The sequence below is a fragment of the Corylus avellana genome, chromosome ca9 (genome assembly GCF_901000735.1).
Source record: "Corylus avellana chromosome ca9, CavTom2PMs-1.0".
In the NCBI taxonomy this organism is placed as follows: Eukaryota; Viridiplantae; Streptophyta; class Magnoliopsida; order Fagales; family Betulaceae; genus Corylus; species Corylus avellana.
The window spans coordinates 6,287,867-6,314,719 of record NC_081549.1 but is presented as its reverse complement, the minus strand read 5'-3'; the positions used below and the strand labels follow the sequence as shown (position 1 = coordinate 6,314,719).

The following is a 26,853-nucleotide window of genomic DNA, read 5'->3' as shown; positions in this document are numbered from 1 at the left end:
TTGTACAATTTCAAAGGGGAAAGCCACCATTTGAATTGTACAAGCAATGGCAGCATCAAGTCAACAAATCATGAACATGATCGTTATCAGTAGCTCCACCATGTGTTAGAATATAAAACACTAAGTGTTATATTACATAGAAATAGCCATTGGTAATTAGTACCAAACAAGAAATGACAATAAAATCAAACTATACAAAGGTTGTAATAAATGGTAACAATCTGATCGATTATCTCCAAATTAAGAGGGGAAATTCATGTCAAGACCAGTAGTAGTTATTTGACCAAAAGAGAGAGACAGAAAATTGACATTTAAGAATCAGAGAAAGAACCTAATATCCAAGCTTACCTTTAAATTCCCTTTTCTGTTTAGCTCTCTTCCTCTTTCTCTCTGCCTGTGTAAGTTCAGCTTCTTCTTTAATGTCACCTTTGCCGCTAAACACTTCCTTAGGAGCCAGCATAGCGGCATCCGTGACCCATGGAAGACATGCCCACATGTATTACTTGCTTGCTAAATAAGGAGCAAATTAAATGTTGAAGTGAAGATGGGCAGACTCCTTACCTCTTCCATTGCTAGAGCAGGGACATTTACATTTATAGACATGTCCTCCATAAGCTGTCCAAAAGAACACATAAGAAACAAAGACATGGACACAAAACGTTCATGACATAATGCCTAAAATGTTCATTAAAATGATTGAGATCGAAAAGGATACAGGTTTGGGAGCAAAGTGGAAATGAGAAAGGGCATCCCGCTTTAAGCTAAGCTAAGTTTCTTGAACAACATGCTTGCCTGATCAAAGACAACAACTTCAAAAATCAAGTATGGAAGGAGAAAAGAAAAAAAAAATGACAAGACAAGACTATTAAATGGGAAGTTTCAAAGTCCGAGTCTTTCATACAGCATCATTTGTACCTCTTGCTTTTGTTTATCCTTTAATGTCAAGGGATCAGACCCCAGATTTGTCTTTTGAACATATTCTTCCTGCAAATAATTAAAAAGATAGATGTATAATGCTTGCAACTTTAAGTAATTGAAGGAAGAAAAAACCATATTATTGACTTCATAACTAAAGATTACAAATTACAGATCAGTTGTACATAATTAGAAGTTAAGGCAAAACAAAAGGGAGAGGTGGGGCAGGGAGAGTAATTCCATAATGAATGATGTCGGGAAATACAAACCTCATATTTCAGCAAGACTCTTCTTGCACTTATTCTCATCCTGCATAAATATATTTCAACAGGAAAAGTGCTTGAATAAGTGATTTCTAACATCATGACTAATGCTAGATAGAAACCAAACCACAAAATTGACTTAATTTCAGTACACAATATTTACCAACTTTTTAACTTCTCTCGGTGCTTTACAGGGCAACGCAGGAGCCTTTTGAACATCATCAAACTGCCCCTAAAAACATCATAGCAAGATTGCTCCTGATTAGCATCCTGGAGAGATGTACACAACAGCGACTAATGCTGCAATAAGTAATGTCAAATAAAACGGAAGGCAATGTCTTCCTATTTTTCCTGGTGTCATATGACTAACCTTGTCTAATGCCCAAATAAAAGTATAATTTGATGACATAATAGTGGAATACCAACTAATATGTACTAAACGAATGGAGTCTACCTCAACGATCCTTTCTTTATCAAATCTTCAAGTGTTGCTGTAACCTCCTCGGTTATTATAGGGGCAGGTCTCTCGTTGTGCTCAAAATCAAGATCAACTTCTAATGCACTGTTCAATGGCCTTCTTGCAGCAGTTACCTGTTGTTATAAACCATAGATGCAAGGATTTGAGTCATATCCACATTCACTTCAATTGTAACCCATGCAAGTTCCTCTAACAATAGATTTTCAGAATAACAATATTACATCTCCCTGCTCGGTCCAGGCTTTTGGATAAAATATAGATAAATCAGATTTATTTCAACTAAAATTCATGCTTGTGAATGAGATTTCACAACTAATAAGCAAGACACACATACTTTGTTGAACTGTAAAGAAATAAACAATACCTTATTTTCAAATGCCTTATCATCTTCTTGTTCATCATTCATGTCTGACTCTTTTGACCCATCTTTCAATTTTTATTTTTGTTTGGCAGCCTTTTTCTTCTTAGCACCAAAAAAATCTCCATAACTCAAAACCACATATCCACGGGTAAAGCCCAGAAAAGGGAAATATTAAGAAAATCTATCATCTAGATTTTCAAAAATAAACTCCCAATGAAAATCTCTCGTCTAGAGTTTGAAAAATACACTCCTATGCACTACAACGATGCATCCTTGGTAATAGAAGCAGAATCACTCTAAAGAATTTGCATTTGCCAACTACATAAACTGTGAAAAATGCAAATTTTCCTAAAGAATACCAGTATGACTATAACGAATTTGAGCAGTTTATGATAACCAATGACAATAAAATGAACAAGAACAACAAAACCAAAGGCAAACCACAAAGTAGCACCTCGCCAACTTGTCCGCATCTTCATCATCACCATGCCCTGTTCTTCTTCGCCAAAAATCAATATATTTGGTTGAAGTAGATAAAATTGAACCAAATGGAGCGAGGGAGGGAGAGCAAGCCCCGTTCTTCTTCGCCAGTAGACGGAACCTTGCGCCGGAGTGAGATAGACAGGATCAATCGGATGTTTGATCGAACATTTGATCCTATCACGATCAATCGAACTACTTCATTATGATCGATCGGATGTTTGATCGAACATTTGATTCTATCACGATCAATCGAACTAATTCATTAGGTTCGATCGGATGTTTGATCGAACATTTGATGCTATCACGATCAATCGAACTAATTCATTAGGTTCGATCGGATGTTTGATCGAACATTTGATCTTATCACGATCAATCGAACTAATTAATTATGATTGATCGGATGTTTGATCGAACATTTGATTCTATCACGATCAATCGAACTAATTCATTAGGTTCGATCGGATGTTTGATTGAACATTTGATCCTATCATGATTAATCGAACTAATTAATTATGATTGATCAGATATTCGATTAATCTTTCAATTTTAATTGTTTCAAGTTTGATCGATCATTTGATCCTATCATGATCGATCAAACAAATGCACTAGGACCAAACGGATGTTTGAACGAACCTTTAATTTGTTTGAACGAACCTGAGATCTTCTGCTAATAGCCTTCCATACAATGAAAGCTCGACTTTTCTCCTAGTTGAGCGTATCCTCAAGAGAAAAATGCAGCATCACAACATGATTCACAAACCCAACACCTTATACTCTCAGTAGTAAACCATTGAAGCAAGATTATCATTGATCATGTCCTGATGAAGCAAGATTATCCTTGATCATGCTTCTCAGGCTAAATATCTCTCTTTTCTTAAAGTCTTCATACATGACAGAGGAGAGAGAGCATCCGATATGGGTATTTTGAAAGTCTCAGAAAGGAGTCACATGCATATCAGGTCTTGAAATGCTTATCAAATTTTTATTTCTGGAAAACAACAGGACCATCTATTTCTCTTTTTCTCTTCTTGACCTTGCAAGACCCAAGGGAGAGAGATTTTAGCATGTGTACTTTGGAACTTCCAGCTTGGAAACTTACCCATATCTTGCTTTGCTTGCTTATCAATTTCATCTCTAGAACGTAGCAGGACACAACATATATTAGTTAAGAATGGATGAGAATCTTACATTTCAAATTGAGTTGGACTAATAATTACAAGTTTCTTTTGCTGAGTTATGAGTTATCAAGTAAAGATGTAGTACAGAGAGATTTTGCTGATAATGTAACAACGACGCAAGATTTGGGATGAGAAAATAGAAACAATTGTGTATTTAGAATGAATCAAATTATGATGTCACTTCTAAGGTATATTCGTGTAATGACCTTTTTGGGAGATATAAACTATAGAATGATGGTGATATTTACTTTTACAGATTTATGATGGTGAGAAGTTAATAATTATTAGAGCATCATATTAACATTTCGTATACATGATTTGGAGTACTAAGATACGGAGGAAAATATATGATGATTTTTACACCTTTTTGGTAAGATTGATTAAATTAGATTGAGAAAATTATTGCGGGCTTGCAAGGAGGACTATGATGTTTGGAGGTATGGACTAATGATCACTTGACTTTTTATTTAATTTGATGTTTAAACCTTGACTGTAGACTGTCTTATATAAGGAGATGAATAATTCGATTGTTGTCACTAAAGTTTAAAAAAAAAAAAAAATGGAATAGATTTTGAGGTAAGGTTTTAGTGTGAACTGATGAACAATTGCAGAAATCGAGACTTTAGACTGTGAATAAGATTTACTCCCAGAAGAAGGAGACGAAATTTCAACATGATCAAAGTGAATATTGGAAAGTAGGCTCTGATGAATGATTGAAAATAATATTTTAAATCTGAATCGCTCAATTTAAAGATTGGACGATAATACTATAGGCTTTAATTTCGAGGACGAAATTTCAATAAGGAGGGAAGATTGTAGCGCCCCGGAATTTTCAAACTTATTTAAATAGATTATTTTGATGATGATGTTATTTTGATATTCATTTTAGCCTATGATTTTAATTTTGGGGAAATTTATGATATTACAGAGAGTGGTAATTAGAGAATGGTAATTGGTGAAATAATAGGATAGTAAATGGTGAGAAGAATTGTAGATGGATAAATGTAGGTATGATAGTGTTGGTAGATGGAATAGTAAAATAGAAGGTAGAATAGTAAGGGAAGGTAGAATAGTCAATGGTATGTATAATAGTATTAGTAGAAGGAGGGTAAAATTGTCGATGGATAAATGAAGGTATAATAGTGTTGGTAGATGGAATAGTAAAATGGAAGGTAGAATAGTCAATGGTAGGTATAATAGTATTAGTAGAAGGATGGTAGAATTGTAGATGGATAAAGGAAGGTATAATAGTGTTGGTAGATGGAATGGTAAAATGAGGCTAGAATTGTAGATGGATAAATGTAGATATAATAGTGTTGGTAGATGAAATAGTAAAATGGAAAGTAGAATAGTACTTGGTTTTTCCCTATAAATAGAGTTCTTCCCCTTCACAAATTTCACCACTCCTCTCCAATGTCTTCCACATATTCTTCCTTCTTCCGTTTTCTACTTGGTCTTTCTTCTTTCTGAAAGTGTTTACACGAAACAGAGAGAGAAAGGGCGAGACAAAGCGTTGCAAGAAAGAAAGAACACGAGAGAGAACATGCTTGAGAAATTAGTTTCAAAAGATATACTAGTGGTGTTAGTCAGATTGGAGCAACTAGATCCTTCAGACTACTTTTTAGCTTCAGTCTAGAAGTAAGTAAATTCACTACCCCTTCTAAAATTACTTCATGTCATGCTATTTATTCATTCTTGTATCAAACTGTAAATGATTATTTTATTTACCTGTCATGGAGATATGTTGCATGCATGAAGGATTTCTAAAAGAATTATTTAGAAAGTTTCTATTTCTTTAAATGCTTTCTAAGTACACAAGTTTATATTTGGAAAAGTTTCCATTTTTGAGAAAAGAAAGTTGAGAAATGATGATGATTATAAGAAAGAAGAATGATGATAAACCCTCCTACATGTTGCCCTAAGATGCATCAAAAGAAGTACAAAGAAAAGTACAAGAAATGAGTTAAATGTTTATGAAATGAGGGCACGTGTATGGAGGAGAGTATTTTTGGCCCCAAGATAAGTGAGAGAGTTCGGTACCGATACTCGGATGGAGGCGAAACCACTGAAGGAGGCTATGCCAGAAGGTGGTATTCCATCAACAGACCGTTGAGTGCACCAAGAAAATAGTTAATTGACGGTCGGGCATGGCTGTGGCCACAGTTCAGTGCCATGGTCACAAGGACCCGCAACCCTCGTACACAGGGGTAACAGTGTACATGGGCCGAATATGAGAAAATGATAATATAATTTCAACGATGGTATATTATGACGATTTACAATGATGATTTATAATGATGCATTATGATGATGATTTATAAAGACGATTTTCGACGATGATCTATTACTAGATGTAATAGTATGTATATGTTACGGGAGATGCAACCGTACATACATATATTATTATGGCTAGAAGTATATTTATTTGCGAAAATGATTTTCAAAACTGAGAACAAGGAGTAAAACTATTTATAGTTGTGGATGTTACTTGCTGGGCCCCCTTTGGGCTCATTCAGTTTTATTTCTTGTTTTCAGGTAGAAAGGACACTGGAATAGGAGACCGAAATGGGGACGGGAATAATTATTAATTTTCAAAGTCTTTTCATATCAGTTATTGTAATAATATAATATTTCGCAACTAAAGTTTAATGTTTTCTAATTTTGCTTGTAATAAAATCTTTTGAAGAATGTTTTATACATTTATCGTATCTTTTAAAATCAAGTACTCTGATAGACCTTATAGATCTTTGCAAAAATGTTTATTGAAAAAGAAGAGAAGTGGCAAACTCAACCTTAACGGGCTGGGGATGTTACAACTACCCCACCAATCTTTAGTGGATTGCATATGCTGTATGATCTCCAATGCGTCCCCCTCCAGGATGACTTGCTGCCAACCCATTTCAACACACAGCTCCACAGCTTGCCTCATTGCCAGAGCTTCGGCTGATGAAGGTTCCCGAACGTGGAGTCTTGTGTTGCAAACTGCTGTTAGTACTCTTCCTCCATGATCACGAGCCACTATTCCCATCCCCATTTTTCCTCCCATGGCTTCTATAGAGGCATCCCAATTTAACTTTATAAACCCGCTCGGAGGTGGCTGCCACTGTACTACTGGTCTTGTTGGAGAAGCTCCACTATTTGCAGCTCCCAAACTTGTATGCGCCTGCGCATATTCGTGTAAGTGAGTTCAGGCCTGATGGATAACTGCTGAAGGAGGTGTCATCTCCCCCCCCATGAACCACCTGGTTTCGCCGAAACCAAATTTGACGCGCCACTGCTACAAACAAAAGAATATCATCTTCCTCCAATTTTCCCAGCAAATGCTCAAACAGCATTTCAAAATCCCTGTCACAACGGCCATCGTTAATAAATTTTGTTTCTTTGTTTTCCTAACTTTTATAGGTCAGTCGAAATAAATTTGTTCTCCATCTTGTTGCATATTAAAGTCTTGTTTAACAACTTTTATATTTAAAATACTTGTTCGTTAGTCTTTCAGGGAAGAATCAAAACAAGAAATATCGATCTATTAATAAGATTACATGTCTTTGGTTTTGTCTTTATCAATCCCTGATATAGTTTGCAATAGAAGACAATTATTATTATTATTATTTTTTAAAAAAATATTTTAAATAATTAAGAGCACTCACATCCGACTCTAATATCTAGTTAAAATTTCACACACACACACACACACACACACACACAGATATATATATATATATATAGTTATATTATTTTAGCTACCTACTTTTTTAAAGCACTTACATCCAACTCAACATTTTAGTTATCCACTTTCACTTTTTTCATTTAAAATATTAGTTCTTTTCTATTTTTTATATTCTTAAGGAACAACGAGAACATGATTGTTTTTTATTTATTTATTATTAATATAACTAAGGATTTGTTGAGCTAATTTATAGGAAGAGTTAAACTTAATTATTTAAGTGGAAACTTCACAAAACCTCTATGAACTTTCACTCGTTTTGACACTACCCTAAAAAAATTTTAAAAACTCTCAATTAAATATATCAAGCTTTCAATCACCCAATTCTGTTAGGGTTTTTCGTTAGAATGTCCAACTTTCTTGTAGAAGAAGCACTTGATGTCCTTCTTGTCAACCAATTTGGGTTTAAATCTTCGTATAATTCTTCTTTATTGGAGCATAATAACTACTACCCACCTCCATATTTCCTTTTCATTTATGAGAAGCCAAATGAACATTTTCTTGGTCGGGGTTGCATTGTCTTGTGCGACTTGTACTTGTAGTACAACATTGGTGCCCCGGTGAATCACGTATACCATCATCAATTAGCAACCCGACTGGATTCGACCCTGGATGACCCATGCTACTAGTGACGCCATTCATAATGATCACCAATTAAACAACTAGGGTAAACTACATCTTATCATCCTGGTTGAATTGGTAGCATGTATCTTTATCAATGTCTATCCATGTGTCGTGTTTTTAAGCCAACCGAAATAACTATAATCCATTGTTCATAACAAAGGTAAAAGAGGCATATTAGGTCTAAAAAATTCATGTTTATGGTACATGATTGATATTATGTCAATTTTAATAACTTGGCTAACTAAATGACTTTTTCACTGAGGATTAGTAGTTTAAGGGGCTTGAGTGTGATAGTAAGCACTTGAGGAAGGCTAATTGTAATTAACCCATTTATTTATTTTGATGATGACGAACCAATTATTCCCCTTTAGAAAGCTTTGCTTGACCTAAGAGGGCAATGCTAGTTTTTCAATTTCGAAATTCAAAACACCCATAGACAATTAAAGTTATTGCACATCATATTTATAGCCTAATTCATATTTTCATTTTACTTTTCTTTTTTTTTGGGTGAAAGGTTGAATTGTCATTAATTTTGTTTCTTTCGGTTGAAAATTTTAATTTATTTCACCCAATAAAGGTTTTGTTTTAACAACTGCTGATTAATGGTGGGGACTCGGTGATCACATTGAACACAAAATGAAAATATGAAAACTACCAAAGCCTCAAATTATTCGAATCGAAACTTGAGAAACCAAATTGATAACAGACTCTAAAGCGACTAATACACAATTTTAAAGAAGAATATTATACACTTACCTTTTACGTCGTCTATGAATTGGAAATATGCAACTCTCCACTTATAACTAAAAAGTAATGGACCACAAACTCTCCAAAAACCTGTAATGAAGCCAAGAACCACAGTAACCGGAAACCATGGTATTCTATGCCCATTGTCCTTATCTCCAGTGTCTCCATTGTTGCTAACAATATGGGCACATCCATGTGGAAGTGGGGGGCCACAAAGTCCAAGGTTGCCCTCATATGCAGAAGTATTAAAGCTCTGGAGCTAAGTGCCTAATGGTATTGGTCCATGTAGATTGTTGTTTGCAACACTAAAACGAGACAAGAAATTTAGATTACTTAGTGATGACGGAATTTCCCCGGACAACCGATTTGTAGAGAGGTCCAATCCTTCCAAGTTTGTGAGCTGAGACATTTGTTCTGGAATGTTTCCTGAGAAGTTGTTATGACTGAGATTCAGATAATGAAGTAGCTTCAAATGGCTAATCTCAATGGGGATATTGCCACTAAGACTATTGTATCCAACTAATATTGCTGGTCGCAGGTTTGAGAGAAAATTGTACTGGATAGTACTTGCTATCGTGACAAAAATAGGTAAATCCAAATAATTGTTGTTTTATGGAGCATTTGGTGACATTAATGCTGGCAATGCACAAAGTTCCTTTGAGAATTCACCTGAAATGAGATTATCAGATAAGTCTAATTGGAAGAGCCTTAGAAGAGTCGACAACCAATCAGGAATTGATCCCACGAAATGATTTGAATATAGATTCAATATCTTCTTAAGCTTAGATAGCCATCTAGGCAATTGACCAGTCAGCTGGGATTCACTAAGACTCAAAACTCGGATGTTTTCAAATCCATCAGAACCAACTATAGTGTCATCACCTGGGATTGCCTCGTGTAGAAAATTTCCTCCAAGGAGGACTATAGTGAGTGTCTTGCAACGCATCAAAATCTTGATTGTGCTTGTGATGTTGGTTAGCCTATTGTAAGCAAGTGAGAGGAAAGACAAGGATTTCAATTGAGGCACCTTGGGTAGGATTTGTCCCTCTAGTTGGTTTCGGGCTAGTCGAACTGCGATCAGGGATTTGCATGAGTAAAGGCTTACTGGAAAGTTACCGGGGAAGTTATTGGCCCCAAGTTCAATTACCGTAAGCTGATGAAGACTGGTGAAATTAAAGAAAGATATATCTCCTTCAAAGAAATTGATTCGTAAAATCAATTGTGAATGATTTGTGCAATTCATCAAAGATGGGGGTAGAGAACCTGTTAAGGAGTTTGTATGAAGGATTAGATGCTTTAATTTGGAGAGCTTTCAAATATTCTCCGGGAGCTTGCCGCTCAATTGATTTCCATATAACTCAAGGTAGGTGAGTTTTGGAAGGTCCACAATGTCATTGTTAATGGGTCCAGAAAGATCATTGGAAGGTAAGGAGATTTCTTCCAACTCGACTGCATTGTATATATCATTACGAAGTGATCCCGAGAGAGAATTAAAACCTGCTCGAAAAACTTTAAGTTTGGAACATGCCCACAGTCCACTAGGAATTCGGCCATTATGTTGATTAAAAGAGAAATCAAGGAGCTTAATAGTGGTAGAATGAACACAAGAAAATGAAGGAATAGGGCCTGTCAAACTATTGTTGCTAACATTGAGCTCAGTCAAATTCAATGCTTGTTGGAGGAAGGAAGATTGGATTGTTCCATACAAGCGATTACTAGATATGTTGAAAATTTGAATGGGGGCAGGCCAACCAGATATATCTCCAATATCTCCAAATAGATGTAGCTCAAATCAAGGACCTTGGGTTGATTCAAGGATGAAAACAATCCCCTAGGGAAAGGCCCCAAAAGTGAATTGTGAGAGAGATTTAGGTGGGAGAGACGTGTGAGGTTTCCAAGAGAGGGGGATATTCTCCCATTGAGGCCTTTAGAAGGTAACCAAATATGGGTGACTTGGTGTTGATGATCACAAGAGATGCCTTCCCACTTGCAACAATCAATGGAAGACCAATTTAGTGGAGGAGAAGACATACGGTTGAAGGCTAAGAATGAGAGAGAGTCACAATCCATTTGGTCGGAGGCATGATTTGTGGCGAAAATTCCAAAGAGAAACAAGGTGAAGAGGAGATAATAAGGCTTTAAATATAGCAACGTTCTTGTTTGATAACTCATACAAGAAGAAGCATAATAAATTGGTACCTGGTTTTTGGGCCAAAGGAATGAAAGGCAAAGTTTCAGAAGAAGCAAGAGAGAAATAAAGTACATCTTGTATACCTCTCTATATAAGTTTCCCCAAATTGCAAGTGTATATAACGAGGGATTGCTTTGAGTCAATTGATTTGGGTGTTGCTTAGTCTTCTTCATGAAAGTTACTATGAATCATAGATAAGTTATAGGTTATTTATTTATTCTGACAACGACAAACCAACCTCAAAGTGTTTGGTGTTTTTTGCCATGATCTTTCGTGGAAAAGGATTTGGTCGTCTAATTATAATTTGTCTTAAATCAAATAAAACCATATTAAATACAGATTGTCAACACGGAAATTTCACACGCATATTAGGTAGAACAAAACCCATGACTTACATATTAAATACAGTATGAATACAAGAAATTAGGTTAAATTATAAATTTGTTTATCTACATTCACGTCATTGGCGATTTTGACCCTTAAAAGTATGATATTTGGTGAATTTATTTATTTACATTTATTTTTGGCTTCTTTCAAATGTCTATATATTATTGCTTCCCGTTAGGCACCGTTTGACAACTATTTTCCTTCCCTTCGACACTATTTACACTTCATTTTTTCAAAAAAAAAAATCAACATTAAAACATTTTCACTTTTTTCATTTTTTATATCACATCATTCACTTTTTATTATTATTCAAATAAAAAAATAACTACAAATTAACAAAAAATTTTCATTTTTCAATATAAAAATTTCAAAATTTTATTCTATATCGATCCACGTCAGCTACAGTACTAACAAAGGCAAAAGGGGTTGCCAAACAGACCCTAACGTCCTTTCTTCTCATTCATATATCTCTTATCGTCTCCATGATATTCTTCCATATGATTGTAGGAATAATCTTCTTGACTCTCTTCACTAAAATTGCTTATAAGCTCTTAAAAACTCGTCAGATTGATTAAATTAGCCAACAAAAAAGCCAGGTCGCATAACTGGCAAGATTCAGATCTGAAGTTTGAACCACCCTACCATGCATGCTATGAATAAAAGAACAAAAAGCATTAATTCCAAAATCAAAACAAAAATAAAGGTTGCTTGGAAACCAATTGGCTCAAGAGTTCACAGATCTCGTTCAAGGATCTGTCGAAGAAGCACTTGAAGTTCTTCTTGTCAACCAATTTGGGTTTGAATCTTCATATATATATATATATATACTTCTTCTTTGTTGGAGCATAATAATTATTACTACCCACCTCCATATTTCCTTTTCATTTATGAGAAGCCCAATGAATATTTTCTAGTGTTTCTTGCTTTAACCTTTGCTCTTCATCCACACACATGGCTAGAAATTGATTCGTAGACCATTTTTCTTTATACACGTCTTATAACATTTTGCATGGTCCATTTTTCTGAATTCAGGATGTTAAAGGACAAAATGAACAAGAAATAACTCAAACATGTCAACTATGATTTGAGCCATTTAGTAATGAGATATAAAACTGCAAAATAATCATTACATACTCACAATTAATACGCATGCTATAAAGTGTGTTTGACAAGATCACAAATTTGAATCAATAAAAAAAATTTGGATCGATCCAAATTTATGCAGTGAGATTTTACCCTAGCTAGCTGACTTTTGCTCAAAAAACCTCGTCTTTAATTCCCTAGTCTATATAAGCATCATAGCCAACAACTTCGAGTATGTAAGAAAGGCTATTTCACTATTGTTGTAGAGAGTTTTCATCTATGTTCATGAGCCTACATAGTTTCTAATTATTCTCCTTCTTGTGTCAAGAGAAATCCATGTATTGAGATCTTTCATTACTTGTAGTGTTTCTTTCAAACCATAGAGCTCATATGGTCTCTTCCTCGATCCCTGTATTGGCCCGATTAGTTCGCGAGTTCTACGGAAATATGCATGGCTTCGATGACAACACCCTCACCATACCCTTGGAGGGCGTAGGGTATGCCCTTGCGGCTCTTCCGAAGGAGTTCTCCCTCATCCAGGCCAGCTCAACCATTAGGCGAGTTAAGCGGTTGCCTAGAGCTCCCAATTTAATAAAGCTCCAAATTAAAAAATATTAATTAAAAAAAATTTTCCATAACAAAATTTAAAACCCTTATTACCCTCCATATTCTTTAATTAAGGCTTCTAATCATAGTAAATAAGTAATTTAAAAAAGGTCATAATTTAATAAGGCCCTCAATTAATGAATCCTAATAAAACAAGTTCCATTAAAAAAAAAAATTCAACACCTAATTGCCGTTTCCATAAAAAATAAACACAGTCAATATATATGCTTAAATTAAGGCCCCCTACTTAATTTCAAAAGTGCATTAATATCATTTGATTCTCTAATATTCTAAAATAAATAAGGCTTAAAAAATTGATATCCATAGATAAGAAAATCAAATAATAATAAAGATATTCTTTGGGATTGATATCAATAAAGACATTCCGAAACTACATATCACATTCTTTGGGACTGTCCATCTACAAAGGACGTCTGGGGGGAATAGTAAAAGGATTTTCCAAAAAAGTGTTTTTAGAGGATCAGATTTTTTCAATGTAGCTAAGGGTATCTATGTGAGGGGTGATATGGATGTGTTTGGGCTGTTTGTGGAACTTGCACACAAGATATGGAAGAGGCGTAATGGTTGGATCCTTGAAGGCAAATTCATACTCCCGGATGCCCTGATACGAGAAGCTACAAACGCCGTAGAGGAGTTCCAAGATGCTAATGCTAGCAAATAGCTGAATCCTTCTTCTCCGAGTGATGACAGATTTGTTCGGTGGACTACACCCACAGAGGGTTGTTTTAAGTTGAACTGTGATGCTGCCTTAGATAGCAAAGGGGGAATAATGGGGTTTGGCATTATTGTGCGTGATTGGGAAGGGCAGGTTTTTGCTGCTAAATGTTTTTCTCCAAAAGGGAGCTCTAGAACCCACTTCAGTAGAAGCGATGGTTGTGTTCTATGGGGTCAAATTTTGCCATGAAAAGGGTCTACAAAAGATAATTATTGAAAGTGATGCAAATCGGGTTATAACAGGCACCCAAAACCGTGGAGGAGAAACATGCAGATTTGGACATTTAATGGATGACATCTTATTGATATTGGGTTTTTTTCCTTCTCGGGAGGTTTGTCATGTGAAGCGCGAGGTTAATAAAGCAGCTTATGGTTTAGCTCAGGTAGCAATTAAACAAGTCATTGATGCTATTTGGGTGGGGGAAATTTCTCCTTATATCCGTGATATTGTTTTGGTAGAATTCTCTGCTCTTTGATCCTTTGACAGTTTTGTGACTGCACTTGATCTTTTTGATTAATGAAAATTCATAATCTATTTTTCTTAAAAAAAAAAAAAAAGAAAAAGAAGAAGATATTCTTAAATAAAACTCAAAAAGCGAGAAGAATAATTTTTAAATAAAAATATAATTAATATTAAAATAAAAATTATTTAATTAATATTTAAATATTAAAAAAAAAAAACCCCACTTAAACTTTTTGTCTATCGCCTCAAAAGAGTCAAAATATATCGGACTGGCCCTGCCCTCATCTATCGCGCGCCATCATTGTGGCAAACCTGCATTCGGCTATGGCCCATTTCCTATATGCGCTGCTGTCTGTTGATTTGCATGCCCGATATTGATATTTGGTGACGTGCTTCGAAGGCTAAATTTGGTGTATCTTTATATGTAATCTGTCATAGATTGTAGGTCATGCAGAATAGAAGAAGCATCACAAAGTTAGTGCAGCAGTTCTAACAACTTATAAGTTATATTTGAAAAGCTTAAAAATATAATTTGAAAAGTTATATTTCTTGGTTTACAATATTGATAAATGTTCGGAATATTTTCACCCAACTGGCCCATCGGACCTTGGGGTTCAAGGCCAATATTAAGCCCACAAAGAAAGCACTATTGAAGTACGTAGGAGTCTTAATCTAGCTCCAAGATATAAATCTCATATTCAATAATATTCAATGAGACTCAAATCTTGTGTATTCAGGCTTACACTCTTCTCTAAGAAACTGCCTTAGGCATTAGAGTTTTTTTAGTATAGACGCTAGTGGACCTTTAGACGCTCTTGTTATTTTGCAGCAATTGTGGAAACTCAAAGAACGTATGCTTCGAATAACGCGTAGCTCACACCGTACCGGAAACTGTTCTAACACTATACAAAAAATTATATATATGTATAATTTTATATACATTAATAAACATTAGCCCGAATTAATAAACATCGTTAGTTTGCATGACGGAAATGAATATAAATAAAATAAAATAAGAGTGGTGTTAAGGGTACTACAAATTTTGTTAAAAGTTATTTACAAATTAATATGAAAGTAAATAATTATGCAAAAAACCTAGCTTATCAACATCTCAATTATTTTACAAATTATAAATGATCATATTTGTTTATAAATGACTTTATAGTAAAACTTGTAATAATTATCCAAACAATTACCATAAAAATAAATGAAAAGTCATGAAAATTGTCTGTTTGTATTCACGACTAATGGATGAAAAATCTAATGGCCATTCAGACACTTACCCAAAAAACTCTACTTTCACATAAACAGGGGAGGGTGGGGGACAGTACTCCACCACTATCAATATTATTCTAAAGGAAAATGTTTGAAATAGCACACTTTAATTATAATATTTTTACAAACGGACCAACAACTTTTGTTATTTTATGTTAAATCATAAGTTGTTTTAAAAGCTTAAGCTTATAGGAAGAGGTAAAATTAATCACTTAATTATTACTTTAACATTCCCTCCCACGTGTGAGCTCAAATTACCTTTTAATAGGTGAGACCCAATACGTATAATATTTAATTTAAATTGGGGTGATTTGACGGAGTCAATGTTTAATCTCAGGACCTTGGCTCTGATACCATATTAAATTACCAATTATCCAAAAAACTTAAACTTATAGAAATAAGTATATTTAATCATTTAATCGTTATTTTAACATTTTATTTATAATTTCTTCACAAAACATGATAGTTCATAAATTAAATGCAGAAAAAGCAAAGCAAACCATCACGCATCAATGATGGAAGACATAGACATTGTACTCCACAAAGAGCATTTTTAGTTCTCATGTCAAATGTATGGGTCCTGACATGAGCATACCCACGTGCGAACCTGAAAAGGCTACTCCCACCGACGAATGCCTTTGCATTTGTTCCTTGACAGCCATGGTTCTTTCCGGCGGCGGCAAAGGTTGGGAGGGAGAAGATAGCGAAGAGAATGAGGAAGGTGGGAGTGACTTTTGGGAGGGTTTTGGTCGTGGTGGTAGACTGGTAGTAGAGCTCACGTGAAAGGTTTCCAATTAATTGGCTTATATTAATTCATATAATGCCTTTGTGCTTTATGTTTTTTTTTTTTTTTTTTAAAGGGAATCCATATCAATCTCATTTATAGAAATCATGAGCATAAAGTTTTTACAAGCAACCATAGTTAAAGCTACGAGATTACAAGCGTCACAGATGACATATTACATTCCAAATCCAAAACTAATCCACTAACTCATGACTAATCTACATATTAAAAAATAGATATGTGCTAAATAGACTCAAACTAATGCATAGGTAGTACTTATTCGTTGGAACTGAGGGTAGACAAACTTCAAGCCGAAACTCTTCCTCCTCGACCCGAAAGCCAAGATAACGTTCACATCCATAGCCCAAAGGTCTGGACCATAGCAAATAACCCAATGAACATCATGCATGCAGATTGAGAGGGGACGGAGCCTTATTATAAGCAAAAAAAAAAGGAAATAAAAGCGTTCAAGGAAATAAAGAGACTAAAATAGAAATACAAACAGAATAGAAAAAAATTGGAAAAACAACAGATGGAAACTAACAGAACAGGGAAAAAACCGGAGAATCACACTAATCGGGAAACGGAAGCGGGAAGGAAGCCTATCGTGTGCTGGCTGGAAACCAACACGGAAGGTGGCGTTCAAGCTCATCATGGGGGGACACGAGGAAAGACCCGACAATGGACGGTGGGCGACAGAGTGAGCGCGGAGGAGATCGGCGTCGCACACAAAACAAAACTGGAGGAGAGTTTGAGTGAATCCCCCAAGAGCATCACCCACAAAGTATGACAAACAGGCAAGGCAACAAAAACAACACACCAAAATACACAGCAAAAGACAGACATAAAGGAAAGGAAATAAAACAACTAGAAACGAAATAAAAAAAAAAACAGCTAGAGAGAACCGAAATCAAACCACATCTGGAGAGACGGATCCAATGCAAAAGGTGTGATGGGCATTGGCTGATTCGGGTCGCAAGGTGGTGGAGCGCGCGTTGAGGTGGACCAGACGACAAGCGATCGATCGGGCAGGACACAAACTGAAGCCAAACCCGACCCAGCAACAAGCGTGGCGGATGGCGAAGGGTGGAAGAACGGCCTCCAAAAGACCCTAGAATCAGAAAAGGGGCGGAGAGGGAGGGAGAGGAAGAAAACGCCCAAAGAGCAAGGGACATAAAGTAAATAGGCTAGCTCTAGGGCGGGGAGAGAAGATGATGAGGAGGAGGAGGGGGGAGGGGGAGAACAGGGGTTCTCCCCCTCCGACGGTGCTCTCTGCTAGAGATAATGAAACCCTAGCAGAGAGCGTCTTGAGAGTTGTAAGAGATTAGTCTTCTCCTCTACACAACTAGTTGAGTGCTCTACAGATTTTGTCCCTTTGTGCTTAATATTGTGGTTTCATTGAGGGAGGCCTATCACAATAAGTGAGATACAAGTCATGCCTATGGGTTATAAAAGGTTGTGTGTGTGTTTATATATATATATATATAAGGATTTTTTTTTATTTATTTCTTTATTTCTTTAGAAAAAACTTACACTTTTTTTTTTGACATGTCCGCACAAGAGGGGGAGGAGGATTCGAATTAATGACTTCCGCTTCTTTAGGAGTGGTTTCAGCCGATTGAGTTACGTTTATCTCCCAAAGTACTTAATTGCCCTTATAATTTTAAAAAATAAATAAAAACAAAAAAAAAAAAGAAAAAGAAAATAAAAAATTGGGTTTGACCGCCAGCCACCCCTATAACCACACCCACCCTCTTTGGCCATAGGGGTGGCTTGACTACCCTCATCTGACCGGATTATGAACCCCCACAGCCTATTGGGGGTGGCCGACCACCCCCGAACAGCCGAATTGGGGGTGGCGAGCCACTCCGTGGCTCATGGGGGGTGACCAACCACCCCAAAGGGCGAAATAGAGGTAATCAGCCACCCCAAATGGCCAGTTATATCGCGAGGGATTGCTTTGAGTCAATTGATTTGAGTGTTGCTTAGTCTTCTTCATGAAAGTTACTATGAATCATAGATAAGTTATAAGTTATTTATTTATTTTGACAACGACAAAACAACCTCAAAAGTGTTTGGTGTTTTTTGCCACGATTTCGTGGAAAAGGATTTGGTCGTCTAATTTGTCTTAAATCAAATAAAACCATATTAAATATAGATTTTCAACATGGAAATTTCACACGCATATTAAGTAGAACATAACCCATGACTTACATATTAAATACAGTACGAATACAAGAAATAAGGTTAAGGTGGTGTTTGGCAAAAGCCCCACGCAGCCTAGACACTGTTCAGTCAAAATTGTGGCTCCTTTCCCTGACGTGCATTTATCGTATTACCCTTCAATTGTTTCTCCAAAAAAATCCTAGTGCACGACTCAGAACGCACGACTCGTAAAAGCGAGCGCTCTTGTGTCTGAGCGAGTGCATTTTCCACAGTAAAAAACCAACCGTTGACCACACAACCCAGTGATCATACCGGAAGTTCCCCCGGAGGGAAAAGTCAGACCAAATAAAATAAAATAAAAACCTCCCCCAACCGTCAGAGAGATCTTTGTACACTCGGAATTGCGACGGCGACAAAAAAAGCGGCAATGTCGAGCCCAAGAGGAGCACCGGCAACAGCCGGAGCAGCAGGCCTAGACTCGTGGGACTGCACGCTCCCGGGGCCGCCGAGCCGCAACAACTTTGGATCGGCGGACCTGAGCCCCTTGGGCTTCCTGGCCTTCGCCGCCTGCAGCTCCATATCCGTCATCAACTCCCGCTCTCTCCAGGTCATTTCCACTATCCCCCTCCCCTCTCCCAGCCCCTCTAACTCCAATTCCGTGTCGCCATTCGTCACCTTTGTTCGTTAGACTCCTATCCCCCTCCGCCGCGACCTCCTCTCCATGAAGCCCTCATCGTCCCATCTCCTCCTCACCGTCACCGACCGCCAGGGGCGCATCTGCATCCTCGATTTTCGCGCCCGATCCCCGCTTCTTTGGTTCGAGACAGACTCCGCATCGAAACCCGGCATCCAGGACCTCTGCTGGGTCCATGCCCGGCCCGACTCTTGTCTCCTTGCAGCCATCAACGGTCCCTCCACTCTCTCCCTCTACAGTGCCTCCTCCGCACGCTGCGTCTTCCAATACGACGTCGCGCCTGAGTTCCTCTCCTGCCTCCGCCATCAACCTTTGTTTGTCTGAAACTATGATTGTATTCTTCCGTTTTCTGATCTGCCATGCTTGAATTTTTGACATACCAATTTGGGCCATTATACATTGTTTGAGGGCTGATACGTGGGGAGAGGGCTGATATATGGGGGTGGGGGGGAGAAATTCTGCTGGCTTGGGGTTTGAGGCTTTAGTTAGTCTTAGAGGCGCCCATAAACACAAAGCGTGGGAATTAGGAGGAAAACCAGTTTGTGGAAAAATTTCAAAGAGAGGGGCAAAATTGGAAAAAATATGCCAAATTTGAGTCTGAAAACCGGTCAATGGCCCAGACACTGAACAATGTCTGGGCCATGGCTTTTGCCAAACGAACTCTAAATTATAAATTTGTTTATCTACATTCAGGTCATTGGCGATTTTAACCCTTAAAAGTATGATATTTGGGCAATTTATTTATTTATTTATATTTTTTTGGCTTCTTTCAAATGTCCTTTCCAAGATGGATCTATATATTCTTGAAGTCTGCTATGAAAAACCTTCTCAATCCACAAAATTATTTTTTTGACTTGAAACCAACGGTTGCTACTGTTGTCCTTATACAACACCACATTATTGTTTTAGCCGCTGGTCACATGTAACACCATTAGCCCGATTTTATATATATATATATATGAGATAAAATGGTTATGGAGTTTTTATCAAGAATATATTAATATACTGATGCTTGACTTAGTGGGCTGCAGTGAATAATAACAATAAAGAATAAATATATATGTACTTCTAGATCTTGATTCTATTAAAGGATTTAAGAAATCTTTTATAAAATGCTAAATATTCTTTCGTTTTAAAGGAAAAACAGACAATCGCTCAACTCTAAGGCTTCTTATTGAACAAAACTCAATCATAAACAACAATTACGTTCTAGGGTCTATAAAACATGTATATAGGCTCCCAAACCCTAAACTTAATAATAATACGAAATAAAATCATATTCAGCAAAACTGGGCAGTGCATTTGCAATCTTGTCCGAACGAGGTTGCGGACGAGCCTCTCTGTGACTACTACTAATCCCTCGTTTGCAATTTTGTCCGAACGAAATTGCAGACGAGCCTCTCTGTTGGCTCCTCAGCTGCAATCTTGTTCGAACGATATTGCACACAAACAATTATCCCCAGCTTTCCAGTCTTCTATTTATGTCCAGTTTTGACCTAGTAAACATAAGAATTAGCTAAACCTTGTGAATATCACTTTGTATATATTTGAATTAGCTTTCCAACGCCGCCAAGCTTGCTCCAATCCGAGGTCTGAAACTCTAGATATGACATTTTTAGTAGAACTAACGGTGCGAGTTTCCCTCTACATCATCGCTCTTCTTTATGGAATCCTTAACTTTCTTGTCTACATCGTATACATAGTTGAACACTACTTGTGAGTTTTTTATTTTTTATTTTTTATTTTTTATGTGTGTTCCGTATCAAGAGTTGTGAAAATGGACACAACTCAAAATCCGACGCGTCCACCCATCCTGCTAATCATAGTTCTGATACCACTTGTTGGAGAAATAAGCGGTTATAGATTTTTTTCTTAAGAGGAAATTAATATACATATTTAAACACCATTCTAGCCCAAAGAGACTTGGGTTCACTCAAGTATATATATGAATTACTATTTTTTTATTAATATTTTCTCAATGTAAAACTTATCACTTACAAAATTCTTCTTGTTCATATCTCTTATCATCTCCATGACATTCTTCCATATATGATTGTAGGAACAGTCTTCTTGACTCTCTACACTAAATTTGCTTATAAGCTCTTAAAAACTTCTCAGATTGATTAAACACAAATGGTCTAGAAATTGATTTAGACCATTTTTCTTTATATGTGTCATATAATATTTTACATGGTTCATTTTCTGAATTCAGGGTGTTAAGGACAAAAGGAACAAGAAATAAGTCCAACATGTCAACAATGATTTGAGCCATTTAGTAATGAGATATAAAACTGCAAAATAATAATTACATACTTACAATTAATATGCATGCGCTATAACATCACATTAAACTTTATCTAAATCACTAACCCATAGAGATTAAATCAATACATATAACTCACGATAATATAGTGGGTTTCATTGAGGGTCGGGGGATGTATTGATTTAATCTCTATGATAATGTTATCTAAATCACTAACCCATAGAGATTAAATCAATACATATAAATTATGTTCATTGTTTTACTCATCAATTATAATTCAATTTGAAAAGAACTCATCAACAACTAATATTAATTATAATTGATGAGTAAAACAATGAACATAATTTATACAAAGGACAATCATTAATAAATAACACATACAATCATTGCTATTCACCACATATATTGCTAGTACTGTTATACTATTAGGTTGTAGCTCTATCTTTACCTTAAAAAACTTGAAAGCATCTAATGCTTTAGCTTTATGAGATAGTAGGTAAATATAATTGTATCATGAGTAGTCATCTATGAAGGTGATGAAATATTTATGGCCCGTAAAGCATAGGGTCGAATGGCCTATAAATACTAGTATGTATGTGATCTAACACATTTGAACTTCCTGCGGATCCTTTCTTAAACTTGTTAGGATGTGTTTGACATTGGGATTTCATAGACTAAAAATGTGATTTTAAACCAAATCGTAGAAAATTGATTATTTGGCATTGCATTTTTTAAAAAATGTGATTTGAAAACGCACAAAATCTATATTTTCAAATTGCAGCTAATGAGGTGTTTTTTGAAAAAAAAAATGTACAATTTTAAAGACTAAACTGCGATTTTAAAGGTCAAATTGTGATTTTTTTCAAACACTTTAGCTGCGTTTTTACAAATCATGTTTTCAAATTGCACATTTTAAAATCTCTATTTTTAAGTGCATTTTTTTAAATCACAAATGAACCTTAGTCTATTTAATTATCCTTAGAACCTGTTTGAGATTTGTTAGAGAACTTAAAAAGTACTTTTAGTATTTAAAAAGTCGTGCTAAACAAAAGTTGGTATGTTTGGTAAAAAATTTTAAAAGTAATTTTATTGACTTTTTTACTCTAAAAATTGCCAAAATTAAACGTACTTTTGACAAAAACTTAAAAATAAAGCTTTAAAAAAAAATGTTTTTCTTACTTAAAAGTTATATTTTCAAATGCAATTCCAAAGAAGCTCTTAGTACAATTAATACGAGTATTCTAGTGGCGGAGCCATGTTATGCTTTGGGGGTGCCGTGATTTTAAAAAAAAAAAAAAAAATTTTTGCTTTTTTCCAAACTAGTTCCACACTGACACTGCACCCTATATATATATATATATATATATATATATATATTCTCCTACTTTTACCCAAGTTACCAGCACCCTAAAAAAGAAACATATATTTCTTTTCTCCAACCCAAAGTTGCACACAGCTGCACAAGAATATGGTGTTTATAGCAAGTGTGGAGATAACATTATCCTACAAGAACATAAAAAATAAGAATATTTCAGTTGTGGCTTGCTGTTGCCTCTTCTACACAATTCACATGTTTAGGCAACATTATTATTAGCCTTGCAGTTGCTTTTCTGTCCATTAGGGTGCATAACAGTTTCGTTAATAAATCCACTATTAATTTGAATGATTGAATACTCTTGAATATCCGCATAACAATTTATTTTGTTGTTGTTTAAAGTTTATAAACTTTGATTGTCTCTCACGGGTCGTGATTTAACTTGAAAATTTAACTTGTCTAATATTTTTGAACTTTTATAGATATTTTTTTTGTAATGCATATATTATGTGAATTATTAAATTATTTGGATGCTTCATAGGACGCAAAAAATAAAAAACTTTTTAGGATGCATATATTTTATAGGATGGCAAAAAAAATTTAGCGGCACCTCCAATAGGAATTGTCTGGCTCCGCCACTGGATTATTCAAGAGTTGGTTAACATTCTATTATTTACCATTCTCCTGATTCTCCTTAAGGAGATGTGTCCTAATCACCTATGCAATAACATAGATGAGTTGTCCTTGGAAATGCCGCACTTTAGTCCATAATCTTTCTTATCATGCAGGAATAGTTTAAATTACCATTTATCATGCCATGTAAACAATTATAAGATTTTCCATATGGTTTGGTATTTAACCAATAATATTGGCCTCAATTTAAATTCAATTTCACTGTAAAATGGCCAAAATGTGCATGCATAAAAACTATTGCAAATAGGTCCTTGGTTTATAAAATATAAAAATGGCAAATTGTTACAATAAGACAAAAAACTGCAAACGGATACATAAAAACAGAAATTTTATACATGCATACAGATGAGTAGGTTGGGTATGGGTTAAATTGGTATCGATAGACTTATGTTCGCCTGTTGAACCGACCAAATCAATTAAATCAATTAATTAACTGACTTTATATTGATATATATTAATTTTCACAATTTCGATTGATTTGGTAAAGTCGGTTAATTGTTGGTCAGTTAAGTTGGTTAACTTTAATGGGCCAAGCCTATTTTTATAGGCCAAATCCTAGATGGGTTATTTTTGGGCTCAAATGGATTTTTTAGGGCTAATCAAGTGTTTATTGTGCATGTTTATAAGCACTCTTAACATATTCATTATCTTAGATTATTACAAAATGTCACTAATATAAATAAAATTAAATAAGAACCAATTAATATTTCTAGGACGCTGCCCTACCATATTCTGGTTGTTACGTTTTCGGTTCAATTCGGTAACTGACGTTGGTATAAATTTTTATTTTGATTACCGACAGCTGAAAGTTGGTAGAGTCGGTATGCGGTTGATGGCGGTTCGATGACAGTCGGTAGGCGGTAATCGCATATTTTGTCCACCTCTACATTCGGGCATTTTAAAATTTGAAATTACAAATAGACCTCTATAAAATTAAGAATTACTTAAAACCTCCACACTAAAAAAAAAAAAAAAAAAACTAATAAAATAATAAAATAAAATAAAATAAACAATGTGCATGGAAATTTAATAGGGGTGTAAACGAGCCGAGCTTTCCTTGTTCAGGCTTGGCTCATTTAAATTTTACTCAAGCTCGAGCTCGAGCCGAGCTCAAGGGCGAGCCAAAAAAATCGAGCTCCAGCTCATAATAAGTTGAGCCGAGTCAGCTCATGAGCTTGTTCTTATATTTAATTTAATTTTTTTTAAAAAAAAAAATTAAAACTTCAAGTACTCTTAAACGGCTTAAAAACCAGTTTGCATATGAACATTTGTTTAGCCTAACTTGTCAAGTATGGAGCCTGAGTCAATGCAGCAAGACACTTAGTTTCAAAGATAGAGGATATGCATCATTTTATAGATAAGCAAACTTGAGGATTGGTGTTTTCTTAGCAATGTGGGATAAATTAATAAGTTGTATTTAGATTACATTTGGACAACGCCCCCTACAAAAAAAAAAAAAAAAAAATTTCAATGTCTCTTTCTCTCAATCTCCTTCACCAGTCGTAGCGCATCTTCCACCTGAACTCTCATTTCCCATTCTCTCACTCTCGCTCACCAGACAGGTAGTGATAGTGTTTGGATCTGTTTGATTCTTTAGTAGTTTTTGCCTTTCGCAATCTCCTTCAATAGTTTCTGCTTGATTCTTCTTCTTTCGTTTGAGTCTGCTTTAATTAAATCAGGATCTTTTTAATGATTACTCTCTCTCTTTGATCACGAAGAGTCTAGAATTTTTCATTTTCTAACGCTTACATATAAATGTAATTTTAAGATTTTAATAATTATGAAGTTTACAATTAATTATGTTTTACTTTTATATATATATACAAGCCTATACGAGTTTGCTCACGAGCCTAACCGAGTCGAGTTGAAGTTGCTTAATTTAATAATCGGGTCGAGCACAAGCCGAGCTTATACTTGCTCACTTAACACCCCTAATGGAAAACATGCATTGGAAAGAAGTAGTGCCAATTGAAAAACTTGTGCATTACAGTCAGCAGCCTCTTAATTTCCACTGTTATTGTCAAAGGCTTTGACATGTTATTAGTGGAATCCGATTTGTGTCACGTTTGAAAACATTAATTTGAACTTACTTTGGGCTGGAGGGAAAGAGTGGGCAACCAACTCTAGGTCATAATGTATTTCCCAAGTGACCACATATCCGTGTGATAAATGGTGCCAAATCCCTTTCCGGTGCTGTAACGTAAAAATAAATATATTAATTACCTTTTAATTATTCTTGCTTGTTTTACATACCAAATCCATCAGCATGACTTGTATGTCACCTACTTCCTTTTTTTTTTTTTTTGTAAAAATGGCCTCCCTGGGTCCCCAATGAAACCCACTATATACAGGAGAAAAACGACCTGAGCCAATTAGAAAACCTTTCATATCACTTGAGCCTTAGAGCTCTAGCTACCACCAATATGGCAAGAACCCTCCAAAAACTCAATCTCATCTTCCTCATTCTGTTCATCATGACTATCTTCTCCTTCTCGGCCTCCTCCACCACCGCCGGCAGCTTCTCAAGAACCTTATCTCCGGCGAAACTTGGGCTCAAGCGAGAGAAACTGAGCCACCTCCACTTCTACTTCCACGACATCCGTACCGGGCGAAACACAACAGCCGTGAGAGTTGCCAAGGCCCCCACGACAAACACTTCTGCGACAACTTTTGGTGACGTGGTGATGATAGATGACCTATTGACCGAGCGGCCTGAGCCGAGCTCCAAATTCGTGGGAAGAGTGCAAGGAGTATATGCTTCTGCTTCGCAAACTGAGGTGGGTTTGTTAATGGTGCTCAACTTTGCTTTCATGGAGGGTAAGTATAATGGTAGCACCCTCACTGTATTGGGGCGTAACCCTATCTCGTCGACGGTGAGGGAGTTGCCGATTGTTGGTGGGAGCGGGCTTTTCCGGTTCGCACGTGGGTATGCTCATGCCAAAACTCACACGTTTAACATGAGAACTATGAATGCTGTTGTGGAGTATAATCTCTATGTCTTACATTATTAATTGATGCATGTTGCTTCGCGTTTTATGGCGAGAAATGTTAGGTTCTTTTATTTAATTTAATTTAATTTTTTCAAAAATTTGGTTTTCAAAAGATATATATTACCATCCCATCCCTTTATATCTCTATTTACTAAAATAATAAATTAAATGAGATGGTGATAAATCATTCCAAAACCAATTTTTTGGATTTTTTTTTTTTTTTTTGAAAAACTTATCATTTTTCTTTTATGGCTAATAATTCCTTTCACACTCTAGTGGCATTTAATATGGAATGAAATAAGAGACGTACAGGTTGCTACACATACTTTTAAGTAGAAAATAATGTAAAGAAGTATATATAAGTGCAGCATTATTCTTAGGTGTGAGGAGTTATCTCTCACAGCAGGTTTAAATAAATTTTGTTAGGAAATTTGG

At 35.8% G+C, this 26,853-nt stretch overlaps 2 protein-coding genes and 1 pseudogene across 3 annotated transcripts; 1 reads left to right on the top strand and 2 right to left on the bottom strand.

Moving 5' to 3' along the window:
* Nucleotides 1-534: 534 nt before the first annotated feature.
* On the bottom strand, nucleotides 535-2,588 carry LOC132161651 (M phase phosphoprotein 10-like). Of its 2 annotated transcripts, XM_059571812.1 has the most exons (6): nucleotides 2,472-2,588; nucleotides 2,021-2,144; nucleotides 1,633-1,769; nucleotides 1,342-1,410; nucleotides 902-984; nucleotides 535-792 (listed from the first exon to the last, which is right to left on the bottom strand). In XM_059571812.1, the coding sequence occupies exons 2-5, from the start codon at nucleotides 2,060-2,062 to the stop codon at nucleotides 942-944; spliced, it is 291 nt and encodes a 96-aa protein (XP_059427795.1). In that variant the 5' UTR covers nucleotides 2,063-2,144; nucleotides 2,472-2,588; the 3' UTR covers nucleotides 535-792; nucleotides 902-941. The 2 variants fall into 2 exon arrangements, 1 of the variants encoding a protein (XP_059427795.1); XR_009438164.1 differs by lacking the exon at nucleotides 535-792 and having other exon boundaries at nucleotides 908-984; nucleotides 1,633-1,845.
* Nucleotides 2,589-8,383: 5,795 nt separating this feature from the next.
* Nucleotides 8,384-19,075, bottom strand: LOC132162213 (receptor-like protein 2; annotated as a pseudogene).
* A 6,697-nt stretch (nucleotides 19,076-25,772) lies between these two features.
* Nucleotides 25,773-26,641, top strand: LOC132192301 (dirigent protein 22-like). The gene has a single exon (XM_059607588.1). The coding sequence runs from the start codon at nucleotides 25,852-25,854 to the stop codon at nucleotides 26,437-26,439; it is 588 nt and encodes a 195-aa protein (XP_059463571.1). The 5' UTR covers nucleotides 25,773-25,851; the 3' UTR covers nucleotides 26,440-26,641.
* The last annotated feature ends 212 nt before the right edge of the window (nucleotides 26,642-26,853 follow it).

What these genes read in the sequence shown, in the direction of transcription:
- LOC132192301 (XM_059607588.1), top strand. Translation starts at nt 25,852, where the DNA reads ATGGCAAGAACCCTCCAAAAACTCAATCTCATCTTCCTCATTCTGTTC.
- LOC132161651 (XM_059571812.1), bottom strand. Translation starts at nt 2,062, where the DNA reads ATGAATGATGAACAAGAAGATGATAAGGCATTTGAAAATAAG. An exon ending in ATAAGGCATTTGAAAATAAG is followed by an intron (nt 1,770 to 2,020) that starts GTATTGTTTATT and finishes TTATAACAACAG; the next exon opens with GTAACTGCTGCAAGAAGGCC. An exon ending in ATAAAGAAAGGATCGTTGAG is followed by an intron (nt 1,411 to 1,632) that starts GTAGACTCCATT and finishes TGATGTTTTTAG; the next exon opens with GGGCAGTTTGATGATGTTCA.